This window comes from Rhamphochromis longiceps, linkage group LG9 (assembly GCF_057381845.1).
Source record: "Rhamphochromis longiceps isolate RC_006_pf linkage group LG9, R_longiceps_female_GT1.1, whole genome shotgun sequence".
Taxonomy (NCBI): Eukaryota; Metazoa; Chordata; class Actinopteri; order Cichliformes; family Cichlidae; genus Rhamphochromis; species Rhamphochromis longiceps.
In genome coordinates, this window is record NC_140565.1 from 11,136,552 (window position 1) to 11,154,645 (window position 18,094).

The 18,094-nt window shown below is 40.5% G+C and overlaps 3 protein-coding genes and 1 long non-coding RNA gene across 4 annotated transcripts in view; 1 reads left to right on the plus strand and 3 right to left on the minus strand.

The window, feature by feature from the left end:
• LOC146661737 (uncharacterized) overlaps nucleotides 1–18,094 on the minus strand; it is a 275,594-nt gene that overhangs the window by 45,074 nt on the left and 212,426 nt on the right. The window lies entirely within an intron of this gene.
• Nucleotides 4,992–6,628, minus strand: LOC146661742 (TOG array regulator of axonemal microtubules protein 2-like). Its single transcript, XM_085419444.1, has 4 exons — nucleotides 5,817–6,628; nucleotides 5,479–5,717; nucleotides 5,228–5,383; nucleotides 4,992–5,130 (listed from the first exon to the last, which is right to left on the minus strand). The coding sequence occupies exons 2-4, from the start codon at nucleotides 5,637–5,639 to the stop codon at nucleotides 4,992–4,994; spliced, it is 456 nt and encodes a 151-aa protein (XP_085275570.1). The 5' UTR covers nucleotides 5,640–5,717; nucleotides 5,817–6,628.
• LOC146661743 (uncharacterized) lies at nucleotides 6,978–11,757 on the minus strand. Its single transcript, XM_085419445.1, has 12 exons — nucleotides 11,683–11,757; nucleotides 11,177–11,561; nucleotides 10,803–10,955; nucleotides 9,738–9,814; nucleotides 9,199–9,529; nucleotides 8,736–8,975; nucleotides 8,455–8,578; nucleotides 8,233–8,338; nucleotides 7,895–8,133; nucleotides 7,644–7,799; nucleotides 7,319–7,546; nucleotides 6,978–7,110 (listed from the first exon to the last, which is right to left on the minus strand). The coding sequence occupies exons 1-11, from the start codon at nucleotides 11,755–11,757 to the stop codon at nucleotides 7,405–7,407; spliced, it is 2,028 nt and encodes a 675-aa protein (XP_085275571.1). The 3' UTR covers nucleotides 6,978–7,110; nucleotides 7,319–7,404.
• On the plus strand, nucleotides 16,367–17,558 carry LOC146661744 (uncharacterized). The gene is made up of 3 exons (XR_014913278.1): nucleotides 16,367–16,440; nucleotides 16,954–17,050; nucleotides 17,171–17,558. It is a non-coding gene; the product is annotated as an uncharacterized LOC146661744 (long non-coding RNA).

Genomic DNA, 18,094 nt, shown 5'->3' on the forward strand with positions numbered 1-18,094 from the left:
CCAGATGCCCTTCCAGGCACAACCCTGATTTGTATCTCCGGTTGCAATCGAACCAGTGACATTTTGCCTGCAAGCCAGTGTGTAAACCACTGATGAAAAAAGGAAAGAATGAACTATTCCACATATTTAATGATTCTTTAATATTTTGTTGATTTGATAATAATAATAATAATAATAATAATGGATTGGATTTATATAGCGCTTTCCAAGGCACCCAAAGCGCTTTACAATGCCACTATTCATTCACTCTCACATTCACACACTGGTGGAGGCAGCTACAGTTGTAGCCACAGCTGCCCTGGGGCAGACTGACAGAAGCGAGGCTGCCATATCGCACCATCGGCCCCTCTGGACAACAATAGCTATATTGCAATCTTTAAAACCTTTGGTTACTATGGTAACTCTCTGATAACCAAGCACTCTCTGATGTGACCAATCACAGAAGCTCTACTGCCACCCCCTTTATAACATAAAAAGTTATGAATGATGTTCCAGTCTATGATAGTGGACTCATCTGTGCTTGTCCTTTGTTACAGCCCATTGCAACCCTTACACTCCTTACAGTGGAAATGCAGTTGTCTTCAGGTGTTGCCTAGGTTTAACTGCCGATTGTCTACACCTGGTGAGGTGTGGCTAAAGGCGTTCCTGAAGTGGTCTAGTCCAATCACCTTCTCCAGGCCAATCAGCATTCATGCTGTGTCCTCGGTTATTCTTCCTTGTACACGCCTCATCTCATCACTCATGCTCCATTCAACCATTCCACCACCAGCTTCCAGGCTCTCGGGGCTCCTGCTCTAATCCTTTTCACAGACGGGGTTCTGTTCCGCTGAGATAGGCCATCTGAGTCTAACGGCAAATCACCTGTTTAAATTCTGTTCATCAGTAAATCAATTTCATTCTTTCAAATAACCTCTCCTTATTAAAATATCTGTACTGTATTTAGTGATGAACAATTGTTAAACTCTGGTGTTTGCTCCCATAATTTCCCTTTTATTTTGACGCTCTCTGCTCTTTCCTCTTTCACCTGATCTCTGACTGCGATTGTTTGGAGGTGAAAACCAAACATCACCTGGGTTTCAGAAAACCAGAGTTACCCTGGTAAGCAACCATTCTCTGTATCTCACTATGGGAGATATAATCTACTTCCAGGTTGTAAGTTCTTTATCCTTAACAAGGTATGGAGCAGGGTAAGCCCACACTAAGGACTGAGTGTGCCAGTGAGGATGCAATAATATCAAAAACGCATAACCTAACAAATGTAATAGATGGTCCTCTGGTGAACTGTGAAGGTCACACTCTCAGTAGCCTTCAACAGCCACACAGACAGATACACTCAACAAAACAGGAACACACAGATGCTTCAATCTATGCAAAGGAGTGCAAGACACAGAAAAGCGCTATATATGGCTACATTTTCAGCAATTTACCGTTTAAAAGTGAGCCCTGCATAAACAGGATGTGGACCAATTGGTGCATTCCCAAAGTAAATGTGATACGAAAGAGTAGCTAAATGCAGTTTAATAAATGGAAAATAATCCTCTCTTATTTAGCTAATCCTGAAGGAAACATAACACATGTGGAACAGAGTTAGGAATGGGTACCGGCAATGTTCCCTCGAAGCTGTGTGTGTGCACAATTGCGCACTGCTGGCACGGTCTCTGCGCACAGAAAATCTGCGTTGCGCACAAAAAAAAAAAATCTAACCTGAATTGAAATTAAAATCAATACTTTAACAAGTCTGTTTTGCAGTGTTAGTCAGTGACTGGCTGCTCCCGTATGGGATCCAGCCAGTAATGCGATTCACATTCGTATATACGCAGCTAATCAATGTCGTTGACAGGCTCTGACAGCGTCCTTATGTGCCGACACCGGTGTTTTAGCGAGCAAAGCGGCGTGGCGACGTTTAGTGTGTGTCAGAACAATGAGGCGACTGCTGAGTGTTACAGGTGTTACAGCAGTGACACATCTGCTGCTGTCAGGCCTGCAGGTATCAGGCTGTTGTTCTCCTTCATCTCATAGTTGACAGAAATTATTTTTGGAGTGGCACAAATAATTTGTGTGGCATCAGATTTGATGCAATTTGATGATTGTTCTCTAAATAATTTAAAATGTTTATTTAAAAAAACGCCTTGGCTGCATTTTTAGGTAAACAGCTGCAAAAAACTTTGTTGTTTGCATAACTCAGTTACTTTTTTGAAGAAGTAACTATATAATTAATTACCCAACATTGGTCATTATTTACTGTATTTTGCAGACAGAGTTACAGACTCTCTCCCAGACCACAGACTCATAATACAAGTCAGAGCTTTATGAAAAAAAAACAAAAGAAACTTGTGTTTTCAAAATTGGAGTTCAAGTTATTTTTACTTCCAATAGTGTTAACATGCTACACAGGTCATGAACAAGATTTTTTTGTTTTGTTTTTTTAAATTTTCATTGTAAGTGGGCTAAAATAGTTAATTAAAAGTAGTCTAACATAAATGTAAATGCTGTAATTTTATTATTTTAATAAACCATGTAACTTGCATGGATTCAATGCTGGCGTCACCACAGTGCACACGTCTGCTGTTGCTCACAGTGGTCCAAGGGATCGCTCAGGGAGTTTCTGTGTTCGCTCAGACACATGAAAAATTAGAGGGAACATTGGGTGCGGGTATACCGGATACGGGTGGCTTTTTTTTTTCTTGAGATGTCATACACTTTGGATTCTAGCCAATCATTTTACGTTTCCGAGGATAGTAGGCGGGTCCAGGTACGTATGTTCTTTGAGAGCAGAGCTACAGATTAAATGTCCAAGGCAAAGCGGTCAAAAGTCTGGCTGTACTTCACAGCAAAATATGCAAACTCAGCAGCAACAAGTGCTTTAAGGTGATACTGTGATACTGTGCAAAGGAAGTAACACCTCGAATCCAATGAAACACCTGGCAACGCAATAGCGTTTTTTTAAAAGCAGAGAAATGCGCCGTATTTGATAGCTTGCTGCGAGACTTCACACCGAGCACATCTGCTGCGGGTGGGTTGCCTGTTATTGGACCTGGAGTTAGCAACATCCCCCAAAAACCCGAAGAGGAGAGTCCTGGCCCCTAGCCCTGCCAGTGTAGCAGACGGATGATGATGCAGCAGCAACCGTTCTTCTCTGCGTGAGGAGCTTAATGTTGTTCGTGTGTAATTTACGTTGAGTAGGCTAACCACGTTATTACATTAATGCATGTAAGGTGAACTAGCAAACACCGTCGTAGTTACATGCGACTGTCTTCTTGTTTGATAGAGTGATACCATACATGCCCTGTAGCTGCAGAAAAAGCTAACACCGTTATCTTTTTACAAAAAAAACAAACAGCTAAACATGTTTTCCATTATTCACCGGTTCCAAACAAAGTAGGTATGTTGTATCAAAAGAAAAGGCTAACTTGGTTATCATTTTGCAGAAAAAAGAGACTGCTAAAAATAAAAACATAAGAGGTTTTTGGACAAAGTTTGTGTTCTCCATTCTTTAAGCAATTCAATTCAATTCAATTTTATTTATATAGCACCAAATCACAACAAAAGTCGCCTCAAGGCGCTTCATAGATACAGAGAAAAACCCAACAATCATATGACCCCCTATGAGCAGCACTTTGGCAACAGTGGGAAGGAAAAACTCCTGTTTAACAGGAAGAAACCTCCAGCAGAACCAGGCTCAGGGAGGGGCGGGGCCATCTGCTGCGACCGGTTGGGGTGAGAGAAGGAAGCAACGGTTAGAGCACCATTTAAGCACCCGCACAGTTTCAAAAGTACCGGTATCGGATAAAACCTAAACGATACCCATCCCTAAACAGAGTATAGATAAGGAATCTCTCAAATACTTCATAAAATGAGCATGTAGAAAGTGATCTAGCATTCTGAATGTTCACAATGACTCTCAGAGAGAGACCTGCTTCATTTTAAATCAGCCACTCGTGTGCCACGCCCAGAGTGCTGACCATTTGGGATGTGGAAGAAAAAAATCACGCCAAGTCAATGTTCAAAGGCAATGGTCATGGCCAGTAGTGGAACAGAAAAGCTAGTTCTGCCATCAATGGCCTGATGGGCCAGTATGGGATCTATAAAAATGAGAGACAGCTACTCCTCCCTCACCCCACTCAGTATCACTGGTATGAGGTTGAGAAGGGGAAAATGCATACAGGTCAATGCTGAACACATGAGAAGCTACTTTAAGGCATATCACCCAATTTGTAATATTGCTAAACATTTCTTAAGGCAGACGAGTCATGCTGGCTGGGTCAGTGTCATTTTTGTTGTAATTGATGTCTGGTTTGTTCTGTTCCCTAGTGATGGGTAGGGATGGGTACCAGTATCCGGTGTTCTGACATAATCCTTGAAATAGTAATAACACAGTATCCTCAGCAAAGATGAATTAAACAAGTTTTATTTTAATGGAAGTTTACTTCAAGTCTTCAGATTTTTACTGTCTTTTATTTGATTACTTTAAAGTATATGATTACATTAGAGTAATTAAATAAAGAGTTTTGATGGAGCTCCTGAGCCAGCCCAAGCTCTCTATGAAGACGAGGAAAAACTCCCCTGGGGGGGCCAGACTGACGGGAAGAAACCTCGGGAAAGCCCATTCAAAGAGAGATCCCCTTTCCTGGGATGGCTGGGGGGGGTTACAGGAATTCCAAAACACTGAAATTTAAAGTGGGCCAATTAAAAAAAATTATTTCCTGAAAAAAAGAAAGGTAATTCATACATCACACATAAATGATAACGTCTGAATTGTGTGTGTTTGTGTGTGTGTGTGATAGGCTTATCTCAGCCAAGTGTGATGCTGTAGCTCCTCCAGCGTCGGCCGCGTCTCCGGGACTTTGGTTAAACACGCGTCCAAGAAATCCCGGCAGTCTGGAAAGAAAGGAAAGAGAAAAAACATGAAGATGATAGTTCCAGTGGTCCAAGCCATCAGTCAGTCTTGAAGTGTGACGTTTTCTTACTTTTGGACAGATGTCTTTTGAATTTCAGGCGCTCCACAGGACGCCTGTCTTTTTCAGGCTCTTCTCCACAGGACGCCTGTCTTTTTCAGGGACAATCTTCACCCACAAATTCATAAAGTCCTTGTGAAGGGTCAGTTTCTCAATGATTGTTCGCCCATGGTATCTGTGGAAGATTACAGTTGTCATTAATTTTCATTAATTGTGTAAACTCACAGAAAATAAAACATTGATGCACTTCAAACCCATTTAAAAGTACCCACCTGGCTTCAGGTGCAGCATCCCCTGCCATTCTAGAGGCAGCAATTAGAAATCTTTCAGTGAAGGTTCCTGTTTTCAGGGTGACGGCTGCTCCAAGTTTGTCAGCCAGCTGGTGCAGGTGTTGAGCCGTGCTATTCCTCACTGCAACACAGCGATGGCTGAGCAAGGACAATATTAGACACACAACTCAGTGAACATGATCTCTCTTTCATGTCTTCTAATAAAATCACTACAGCTTCTTCTCTCCTCTTACGTCAGTCCTGTGTTAAACAGAGCGCTCAGAATCCGTCCATGGCTGCAATTTTCCACCATGGCATCAAGCGCCAGATTGACCTCCTGATGTAGAAAGTTGTTGTTGGTCATTGCAAGCTTCAGCAATAGAGCTCGGCCTGTTGTTTCAACTTCTGGGTCCATTGTTCTCTGGAGCTGAATGTAGAGCTCATTGATGGCATGTATGGCCTCAAAGGCTATTGCTGAGCGTTGGTTTTTCACCTAAAATGTGAGTGAAAATCATCAGTTGAGGCTGTAGTATGCACTTGAAGGGAAACTAGCTGCATGAAACGCATATAAGAAACATAAAGTGTGCAATACCTCCTCAATGAGGACCAGACACACTTCATGTAGTTTAGTCTTCAGGATGTCCGAGTGGTGCTTTGCCAGAGACTGAATAGTTTTCTACTGTCTTTTCTTAATCCTGTATTTACACAACACAACATTGAACACGACTTCAGGAACACCACAAATAACACAGCCACATTATGCAGCACTGTTTCTGTGCAGTATTTAATGTCTCCTTACTACGTTTCTTACCAGTCGTCTGAAGACAGCAGACTAAAGCTGTGGGACAGGCTCTCTACAGGTGTAGCTACAGGCGGGAGTTTGACCCTGCTCTCTCTTGGATTATTCTGACTGCACTGACTGTCTGCTTTCTTGTCTGATAATCAACGAGGTTAGTAAAAAGAAACTGTCATTTCTTCTAATTCGAAGCATGATGCAGTGATTAATTGTTCATTAAAATCTTTTTAAAAAATCTCTTAATTTAAAGTTTGATTATTCAGCATCTTCTACAGTTACTGAGGAAAACCACTTACCGTCTATAGGGACGACTTTTGCACGGCGCAGCAGCGTCCCAGGCCGAGGTCCTCGTTTTTGCGGTATGGGAACTGTTGGAGGTTTTGGAGTCAAAGGCTTTACTGCAGTAAATGTTTTGGTTGGTACTGTGTGTCCAGGTGAGGTTACAATCCCATCCTGGAAATGCTGCAGTTTTTCCAAAATAGGCCCAAATTTGTCTTTTGCTGTCAAGACTCTTATTCCACGAATGACCTTCGTGTCTGTTTAGACAAAAAAATAACTAAATAACTACAAATTGACATCTTACAAAAACAACAATAAACATTTTTCTTCCTGATTTTTTTTTTCTTCAAAAAAGCATATAAAATGAATGGACAGCAAGAATGTGTAATTTAGCATTAAAATAGATAATCTACAGTGTCAAATTTTAAAATCTAAACGAACTGATTAACAGCAGGTGTAACCACTAAAGAAAAGCATCACCTTTGAACCGACCTGCTCCTGAATGTTTAGCAGAGAAAACAGGCAATTGCGATGGACAAGCTGCTCGAGGAGGTGGAGGAACTGGAGTGAGCGGTGTCATCTCAACAGGACTAACAATGAAAGGAATGGCCCTCAGATCACTTGGTGTGTGTGTGTCTGCAGAGCTGAGGCTACTCAGACTTCTTTCAGGGTCCTCCTGATTCCAAAAGGGGTCATCCAAACAGTTCCAGCTTCCCTGGACTATCTCTGGAGAGCCTGCGCATTGCTCAGGTAAAGGTGGGAGTTGCACAGCATAATCTCTGGGTCTCTGTGCGATATGCAATGTGTCTGCCTGTTGAAAGAACACATTTGTCTTACTGCTCTGAGCTTTGTGAAAGTCCAGGATCCTGGACTCTGTGGTGAAGCGCTGACAGTTGCTCTGTCTACAGTGACTTACACAAAAATTACACTGTGCAAAGCAGCAAAATATAACACATCTCTCAGAAACATTTACATTTGATCAGCAGAGAAGTCAAGAATGAGTATGTTTAGTTACTTACATCTCCACCTGTGCGTCCCCTTGTCCGTCAACTGGACACACAGGAACTCCCTAAGCTCTTTCTTCTTCGCAGGACGCCTGTCTTTTTCAGGCTCTTCTCCACAGGACGCCTGTCTTTTTCAGGCTCTTCTCCACAGGACGCCTGTCTTTTTCAGGGACAATCTTCACCCACAAATTCATAAAGTCCTTGTGAAGGGTCAGTTTCTCAATGATTGTTCGCCCATGGTACCTGTGGAAGATTACAGTTGTCATTAATTTTCATTAATTGTGTAAACTCACAGAAAATAAAACATTGATGCACTTCAAACCCATTTAAAAGTACCCACCTGGCTTCAGGTGCAGCATCCCCTGCCATTCTAGAGGCAGCAATTAGAAATCTTTCAGTGAAGGTTCCTGTTTTCAGGGTGACGGCTGCTCCAAGTTTGTCAGCCAGCTGGTGCAGGTGTTGAGCCGTGCTATTCCTCACTGCAACACAGCGATGGCTGAGCAAGGACAATATTAGACACACAACTCAGTGAACATGATCTCTCTTTCATGTCTTCTAATAAAATCACTACAGCTTCTTCTCTCCTCTTACGTCAGTCCTGTGTTAAACAGAGCGCTCAGAATCCGTCCATGGCTGCAATTTTCCACCATGGCATCAAGCGCCAGATTGACCTCCTGATGTAGAAAGTTGTTGTTGGTCATTGCAAGCTTCAGCAATAGAGCTCGGCCTGTTGTTTCAACTTCTGGGTCCATTGTTCTCTGGAGCTGAATGTAGAGCTCATTGATGGCATGTATGGCCTCAAAGGCTATTGCTGAGCGTTGGTTTTTCACCTAAAATGTGAGTGAAAATCATCAGTTGAGGCTGTAGTATGCACTTGAAGGGAAACTAGCTGCATGAAACGCATATAAGAAACATAAAGTGTGCAATACCTCCTCAATGAGGACCAGACACACTTCATGTAGTTTAGTCTTCAGGATGTCCGAGTGGTGCTTTGCCAGAGACTGAATAGTTTGTAAGCCCTGTCTTTTCTTAATCCTGTATTTACACAACACAACATTGAACACGACTTCAGGAACACCACAAATAACACAGCCACATTATGCAGCACTGTTTCTGTGCAGTATTTAATGTCTCCTTACTACGTTTCTTACCAGTCGTCTGAAGACAGCAGACTAAAGCTGTGGGACAGGCTCTCTACAGGTGTAGCTACAGGCGGGAGTTTGACCCTGCTCTCTCTTGGATTATTCTGACTGCACTGACTGTCTGCTTTCTTGTCTGATAATCAACGAGGTTAGTAAAAAGAAACTGTCATTTCTTCTAATTCGAAGCATGATGCAGTGATTAATTGTTCATTAAAATCTTTTTAAAAAATCTCTTAATTTAAAGTTTGATTATTCAGCATCTTCTACAGTTACTGAGGAAAACCACTTACCGTCTATAGGGACGACTTTTGCACGGCGCAGCAGCGTCCCAGGCCGAGGTCCTCGTTTTTGCGGTATGGGAACTGTTGGAGGTTTTGGAGTCAAAGGCTTTACTGCAGTAAATGTTTTGGTTGGTACTGTGTGTCCAGGTGAGGTTACAATCCCATCCTGGAAATGCTGCAGTTTTTCCAAAATAGGCCCAAATTTGTCTTTTGCTGTCAAGACTCTTATTCCACGAATGACCTTCGTGTCTGTTTAGACAAAAAAATAACTAAATAACTACAAATTGACATCTTACAAAAACAACAATAAACATTTTTCTTCCTGATTTTTTTTTTCTTCAAAAAAGCATATAAAATGAATGGACAGCAAGAATGTGTAATTTAGCATTAAAATAGATAATCTACAGTGTCAAATTTTAAAATCTAAACGAACTGATTAACAGCAGGTGTAACCACTAAAGAAAAGCATCACCTTTGAACCGACCTGCTCCTGAATGTTTAGCAGAGAAAACAGGCAATTGCGATGGACAAGCTGCTCGAGGAGGTGGAGGAACTGGAGTGAGCGGTGTCATCTCAACAGGACTAACAATGAAAGGAATGGCCCTCAGATCACTTGGTGTGTGTGTGTCTGCAGAGCTGAGGCTACTCAGACTTCTTTCAGGGTCCTCCTGATTCCAAAAGGGGTCATCCAAACAGTTCCAGCTTCCCTGGACTATCTCTGGAGAGCCTGCGCATTGCTCAGGTAAAGGTGGGAGTTGCACAGCATAATCTCTGGGTCTCTGTGCGATATGCAATGTGTCTGCCTGTTGAAAGAACACATTTGTCTTACTGCTCTGAGCTTTGTGAAAGTCCAGGATCCTGGACTCTGTGGTGAAGCGCTGACAGTTGCTCTGTCTACAGTGACTTACACAAAAATTACACTGTGCAAAGCAGCAAAATATAACACATCTCTCAGAAACATTTACATTTGATCAGCAGAGAAGTCAAGAATGAGTATGTTTAGTTACTTACATCTCCACCTGTGCGCTTTCTCTGAATCACATCTTCAAAGCGATGGAAAAAGTTATCTGATGTCTTTTCAGACATGCCTGAGATAAAAAGTGAACAAATTGTTTAGAAATAGAAAGTTAGTGAGTGCTGCTCAGTGTGTGAGTGGCAAGTTCTAACTGAGCTGCTCAGTAAATAACTGTTATGATGTGGAACTCACAGAGCATTTTTTGAAAATATTCATATATATACACTATTTTGTGTTTACAAAAATATCAGACATGTCTAAATCAAAGGCAGGTTATGATCTCTAATTATGATCTTTAATCAACAAATTTAAATAGACGTCCTAATCACAGCTTCTAAAACTAGACAACACTATACTGATAAATTCATATAAAACAGCAAAAAGGAGATAAAAGCACTGTCATAAATAGAGAAATAAGTACAGTAAATAAATAAATACAGTTTTTAAAAAATATAGAAAAAAAACATGTGTCATTTGTTACAACGACAACAAAATAGCAGCTTGGACAAAGCTGTTTCTTCAAGCTTCGCCTGCATTTAGGGTCTGCAAACCTCTGTCCCACAGGAAGAAGCTGAAATCCTCCAATAAGGGGTGGGAGTCATTTAAAGTAGAGTAACTCATCCTCTACAACTGCCTAGTATTCAAGGACTCTATGTTAAGATGCTCTAACATGGTACAGTACCTTCAGAAACGCCTCAAATTTCTTAGATACTGAAAATTAAATCTCTTCTCAGGAACCTTTTCTCCATTCAGTAGAAGTAGATCTAGTATTCATTTTAAAGTTCTAATGAAGACAGCAGACTAAAGCTGTGGGACAGGCTCTCTACAGGTGTAGCTACAGGCGGGAGTTTGACCCTGCTCTCTCTTGGATTATTCTGACTGCACTGACTGTCTGCTTTCTTGTCTGATAATCAACGAGGTTAGTAAAAAGAAACTGTCATTTCTTCTAATTCGAAGCATGATGCAGTGATTAATTGTTCATTAAAATCTTTTTAAAAAATCTCTTAATTTAAAGTTTGATTATTCAGCATCTTCTACAGTTACTGAGGAAAACCACTTACTGTCTATAGGGACGACTTTTGCACGGGGCAGCAGCGTCCCAGGCCGAGGTCCTCGTTTTTGCGGTATGGGAACTGTTGGAGGTTTTGGAGTCAAAATAGGCCCAAATTTGTCTTTTGCTGTCAAGACTCTTATTCCACGAATGAACTTCGTGTCTGTTTAGACAAAAAATAACTAAATAACTACAAATTGACATCTTACAAAAACAACAATAAACATTTTTCTTCCTGATTTTTTTTTCTTCAAAAAAGCATATAAAATGAATGGACAGCAAGAATGTGTAATTTAGCATTAAAATAGATAATCTACAGTGTCAAATTTTAAAATCTAAACTAACTGATTAACAGCAGGTGTAACCACTAAAGAAAAGCATCACCTTTGAACCGCAATTGCGATGGACAAGCTGCTCGAGGAGGTGGAGGAACTGGAGTGAGCGGTGTCATCTCAACAGGACTAACAATGAAAGGAATGGCCCTCAGATCACTTGGTGTGTGTGTGTCTGCAGAGCTGAGGCTACTCAGACTTCTTTCAGGGTCCTCCTGATTCCAAAAGGGGTCATCCAAACAGTTCCAGCTTCTCTGGACTCTCTGTGGAGAGCCTGCGCATTGCTCAGGTAAAGGTGGGAGTTGCACAGCATAATCTCTGGGTCTCTGTGCGATATGCAATGTGTCTGCCTGTTGAAAGAACACATTTGTCTTACTGCTCTGAGCTTTGTGAAAGTCCAGGATCCTGGACTCTGTGGTGAAGCGCTGACAGTTGCTCTGTCTACAGTGACTTACACAAAAATTACACTGTGCAAAGCAGCAAAATATAACACATCTCTCAGAAACATTTACATTTGATCAGCAGAGAAGTCAAGAATGAGTATGTTTAGTTACTTACATCTCCACCTGTGCGCTTTCTCTGAATCAAATCTTTAAAGCGATGGAAAAAGTTATTTGATGTCTTTTCAGACATGCCTGAGATAAAAAGTGAACAAATTGTTTAGAAATAGAAAGTTAGTGAGTGCTGCTCAGTGTGTGAGTGGCAAGTTCTAACTGAGCTGCTCAGTAAATAACTGTTATGATGTGGAACTCACAGAGCATTTTTTGAAAATATTCATATATATACACTATTTTGTGTTTACATGGCAACGGGAGGAAACAACCCGGCAAAATAACACATGACAGCGAGATAAATTTATATTGGCATGTGTATTCAGAGTGTTACCACTATTCTAGGATTTCTATTGTCAGAATAATATTTGTGACTTTAGACCTTTATTTAAACTGTAGACTTGCTTGAACTTAAGAAAGTAGAAGGTTGGTTTGTTATGCTTCAAGGTTGGATTTTATTAATGAAAACATTAAAGGGAAAAATGTTAACAAGCAAACAAACCTTACTAAAAATGTTCATGTTATTCATTGCATTATACAACATAGTGAAGAAAGCTGCAAGCTTGACTAAAATTCAAGTATTAGAGAGCTCCATTAGCATCTAGTCTGGCTTCACTCTACTAATAAACACACACTTCGTTTTGACAAATCACAACTTAGGTAAATGATCTGAGTAGTTGTTCATCACTGAGCAATTTGTTAATATGTGTTTCGAGCCAAATAAATGACAGGGAGAGAGAGTGACGTCAGAACACGTCATACTATAACCTCCCGGGAGCGGACGGAGGGGGTCAGTCGTTGGGATGCGCATGCGCAGACAGAGTGTGCGAGCGGCGGGCCTTGACCTTTCGGGAAAAAAAACTCACGGACGGTGACAGCGAGGTGGATAACAGTCTTCAGTACCTGCTGGACTTTGAAGCTGTGGATTCTGGGACTGTTAGAAAAGGTAAAACATTTCCATTAAAACCTTATTACTGTTTTGTTTTTGTTACTCGTCATTGTAGCTTGCTGTTAATGTTGTGCTAACAGTAGCGATTAGCTAGATACGTTAGCCGTTGAGGTCAGCGCAATTTAGTATCCGGTATACAGAAACTGTTTTCCTAACAAAACCACTGTTATAATTAAGTGAAGCTGCTCCCAGCTAATTTGAACCTTTGGCTTCTAAAATATGTGGTTCAGTTGCGTGCTGCGTACATAACCTAATGTCAGCTAGACCGAAATTAAAATTTAATATATTGTTAAAGTCACTAAAATGGCGCCTGAAGCCTGTTATGACGTGAGCTCTGTGTCTGCTCTAGAAACTCTGAAAGTCTGTAGATCTGAGCCGTACATTAAATACTCACATGAACCTGTACTTTGAATTCTGTATGAGCTGTATAAAATACAGCTATGCATAAGTGTTTTGAATGAATAATTAGATTAGATAACTCTTTATTGTCTAATAGAATTATATAGAAATGAATAGAACGTGGTTCTTTAGACTGATGCCATAGAAGAACCTTTTTTGGTGCCACAAAGAACCTTTCAAACAATGGTTTCAAACATGAGAAGGTGTGTCTTTGACTGTTCCTGCATAACTTAGTTTCGGACTAGTTGACAAGTTATGCTCCGGTCATTTGATGTTTCCAAGATAGATGTTCTTTTGTAATATAGTTAAATTTTTTTGTATATTTCATTTATCCACCATCATACATCATACATACAAGCTAAGAAGAGGTCGTTATACTAACAAGAGGTATCAACGCTGGGCCAAAGTTCAGCACATGGTTAAAGTTTGTAATCCAGCCAGGGTGTAAATATCACTCAGCAGCCAGAGCTGAAGCAGGTAGCATCAACACATAAATCTACTCTACCCGGCTTAAATCACAAGAGCACCTCTGACCAAAAAGCTGTAGATTTTTCTTGTTTGCACAAATTAATCCAGATTCACATTAACTGTGTTCACAGCTCCAACAAAATGAGGAAGAGGAGGGGCAGAAACACAATTAGATTGAATTACAATTGGATGGAAGGCGAGGACAAGAAGAAGGAAGCTTAGGATGAGGAGGAAGAGAAGCAGCAGGAGCATCTTTAGGGATCCCTATGATGTCATTGAGGTTTGTTTCATTAATATGGTCCTCTCACAAAGACCGATGACATGTTTTAGTTCACCTACTTCCTGTATTAAATAGTGATGTGCAAAATGTTGTGAAAAACCATGGAGCAGGTACGTATAGTGCATCTGCAGGTAAATGAAAATCAAATCTCTAAGACAGACTGAAATCTGTATATTTATCACCCTTATGATAAAACCCATGTCAGCCATTGGTTTATGGACTTTGTATTTTGAAGCCTCAACATTTGCTTTATTGCTGTTGCTATGTTGGGACCATATTAGGATGAGGGATCAGAATCTGGAGTCATGCACACTATTATTTCATTTAGTGTGTATCCATAAGATTCGTACAGCAGATCCAAGTTGTGCCTTGAAAACAGGAAAGTCGTCTGCATAGAGGAGAACTGTAATAGCAGGCTTGTACAAAGTGAGGCTTTGTGCACTCGTTTTACTTCTGTCACCCTGTTTTGATGCAGATTTCACTTGAAATCAGGCAAGAACTGGACTTATTTTTTACAATGTGTTCTTGTGAATTGATTGTGTATCGCATATGTTTGATTGATTTGACTTTCTGCAAGACAACAGTCGTCCACTGGCCAAAACAGTTTTCCAAATACCTCCACGTGATCTAGCCTGGATTTAGAAAAGAATAGCAAAAAAAATCTGCACCTCCTGTTTCAGATGCAATTTGTGTTTGTGTGTTCAGAGGCAGCGGCGAGAGGGGAGACCTCGGGTCATCCAGCTGGAGAGCCTGACCAGGAGGAGTCGAACCTTAACTCAGCTCTTCCAGGGCACCCTGCAGACTCTGCTGCTGGCATCGGCGAGGGATGACGTGAACGCCAAACTGGAGTCCATCACAGGTCAACTGCAGGTATGCGAGTCAGACCTTCTGAGGAGGGTTTCACTTTTCTCTCTTCTTTATAATTGACTCTTTTCTCTCTCTTTCAGCTCCTTGTCTCAGAGTGGGAGGGATTTGAAGCACAAAGGGAGGAACTTGTCGTTTGGTTGGCTGATATGGATGTCCGCCTGAGTGAGGTTGACCAGCTGACAGGAAACACCAGTGAAAAACTGAAACAACTGCAGGTGTGGGCTTGTTTTGATATGACATATATTTGATATGAAACATACGTCAGAGACATTGTCCTAAACTGGACTAACAAAGGGCCATGAGTACAACATGAAAAGTACATTACAGAGCGTAAGGCTGAAGTTCATTGATCATTTTAATCATAAACTTGTTGTTGAAATGTTTTTACTGAACATGCAAACATCTGCTGATGAAAATGTGTTGATTTATTGGTCTGTTATGAAGCTATTGCTATTTCTAACGTGTTTTATCACTTTCTGATGTTTTATTAATTAAACAATACATGTATTATTTGTTGTGTTATCTGTAGATATAGTATATATATATATATATATATATATATATATATATATATATATATATATATACTTTGTTGTTACACTTTCTCTTACCGTACACTACTAAATCTCCATTTGCACTATTTGCCTATTTGCACTACTCTGCCTGGTTTACACTCAATGTCACTTACCCATTATATTGTATATTGTATAGCTTTCTTGTTATATGTAAAATTGTATTTATTTAAATTTTTACTTTTTAATTATTTTACTTGCATTTTTAATCACTTTTATATTTAAATATATTTAAATGTTCATTTGCTATTTATCTAGGGATTGAGAGTAACGCAATTTCTATTCTCTGTATGTCCTGTACATGTGGCAGAATCGACAAATAAAGTTGACTTTGACTTTGAGATATATATATATATATATATATATATATATATATATATATATATATATATATATATATATATATATATATATATATATATTTATAGTATAGCCAATATATTTAATTATTACTGTTTAAAACACTAATATGTGACATGTATTAGTAGTGATGTTGTGCTGAGGGTTAAAATGCCTTTTTGTGTTTTGGTAACTACAAAATGACAATAAACCATTAATATATGTCTATGCTGTGCTCGTATTTATTTTACCCTGCTCAAATTCAATTTATGATGCATTTTATTTTGAAAGATTTAAAATGGTTTTTTAAAGAACCACTCAAAAAAGGTTCTTTAAAATGGTTCTTGCACATCCTTTCCATGGAAAGGATGTGCAAGCTATGGGACAAAGTTGCTGAGACTAGGTTAAAAAGAGGTGAGGATCAGTGAGCAGGAGTGTGGCTTTGTGCTGAAAAGAGCACAACAGATTGTTTGGAGAGAAGGTGAAGGAAAGTCAGCTGAAGCAAGACAGTTTGTGGAGTTTGTGTTGGACTGTATGTTATGCTGGGAGCCTGGGGATTAGTGCACTTTGATTCCAAGTTAATACTAACTAGTGTTTCTCACTGGTTTTTGGGTGGTGGAGTAAAAGGGATTGGTTGGTGGCTGTTTCTAATGTTAGCCTTTTCTTGGTTTTCTTACAGGCAGGGTAAAGACATGGTGATGAATGAGTGTGTGGGCCGTCTGCTGAGGACCAAGAGCTCAGGACAGTCAGACGGGGGTGTCGCAGCAGGAGTCACCGTGCTCGACAACCCTCTGCTGTCCTGAGATGTCAGACTCACATACAAACCACACTGAAGTCAAAGTTCCACCTGCACCTCCACCTGTTCTTGCAACAGCATGAAAACTGACAGAGGTGAGACAGAAGAAAAGTTCTTGTCTATTTTTTTTTTTTTTTTTTTTTACTAAGTTAAGGAATTAAGTTAAGAAGAGTGATTAAATAAATAGTTTCTTGCATTTTTGATTTAATGATTGTGTTTAGGATTATTTCAGAAACATGTTTAGAGGATCTTTGTAAGCCTGTATTTACTTTAAAAGAAGGGAAGCACTTCTTCATCCTACAGAAAAGGTGACACATTACAGATGAGTTCATAAAAAGTGTCTCTGTCACTCTTTCAAGGCTCTGTCACTTTTTCTTTTGTACTGGAACAGCATGTTAAAGTAGGCCTAGGCTGACATCTTGTGGCAGTGTGTTGTTACTACAACATATGAAATTGTGTTTCTATTGGAAATATAATTCAGCGCCACTGAGCCGCTCTCTCAGTTACAAACTGAACCTGTTTTGTAGACGTATAAATCACTAAGTACAGTGAAGCTTTTGGTTTTGTAAAAGTGTTTCTTATTCTAAATGCATGTTGATTTTTATCAGGGTGAAGAGCAGTTAGCAGTGCATTCATGGACATCTTTAAACTATTAATTGAAGAATCTTTGGTGATGATGGCATGAACTAGAAGCGTGAGCTCCAGGTGAGACTGCACAGAACAACAAGTGTCCTTAAACTGCATCAACTGATGACGTCTTACAATTTTATTCCACTGTGTGTTTTTATCATTGAATGTTTCTGTCTTTGTGTACATGTAATGCAGACACTAAAGCTGTGCCAGAACTTCATGCTGAAGAGAAGGATTCTTTTAAAATGCATGGGGGAGCAAGCGAGTCAGATACCAAGGGCACAAAGATGAAGCAGGTCTGATCGGAAACCGTTTATTTCCAGGCCAGGGAGCACAAATAAAAACACCCTTAAAAGGTTCCCTCCTGCTCAACCGCGTCACTCCCTACGGAGAGAAGATCTACATGACCTTATCTGCGTATCTGGAGGTCAGCCGCTGCTCCGCCGTGTTGTACCTGTTTGTACGTGTTTTTAAGTCTCTTGATGTCATCGTGTCTAACACACACCCTTTATCTCCTCTCTGCAGCTGGACCATTGCATCCAGCCTGCCATTATCACCAAAGACATCTGCACGGTCTTTTACTCCCGAGACGCCAAGATTTCTCCACCCCGTTCTCTCAAGAACCTCTTTGGGACTGGATACTCCAAAACTGCTGACTGGTAAATCTGGGCTGCTGCACTGTGGCCATCTCTGTTTCACAATCAAAGATATCTGCCCTGTTACAAAGTTTCCTTGTTCAAAACTTCTGCTTCATTATAGCAACCGAGTGACTGGGATCTACGAGCTGAGCTTGTGTAAGATGTCTGACACTGGAAGCCCAGGTGAGCGGCCATGAAACATGTTTAAAGAACGGCAGCTGTTTTATCATAATTCTGTGGAGAGCTTCATCCTAATGAGGGCTCATGTCCTGAGCAGGGATGCAGAGGAGGAGGAGGAAGGTCCTGGACACATCAGTGGCTTATGTGCGTGGAGAGGAGAACCTGGCCGGCTGGAGGCCCAGAGGAGATAGCCTCATCCTAGAGCACCAGTGGGAGCTGGAGAAGATGGAGCAGCTGCAGGAGGTGGGGCCTTAAAAGATTCATAAAGAAATAAATCTGTTTAATATCGTAGAGGGAAAAA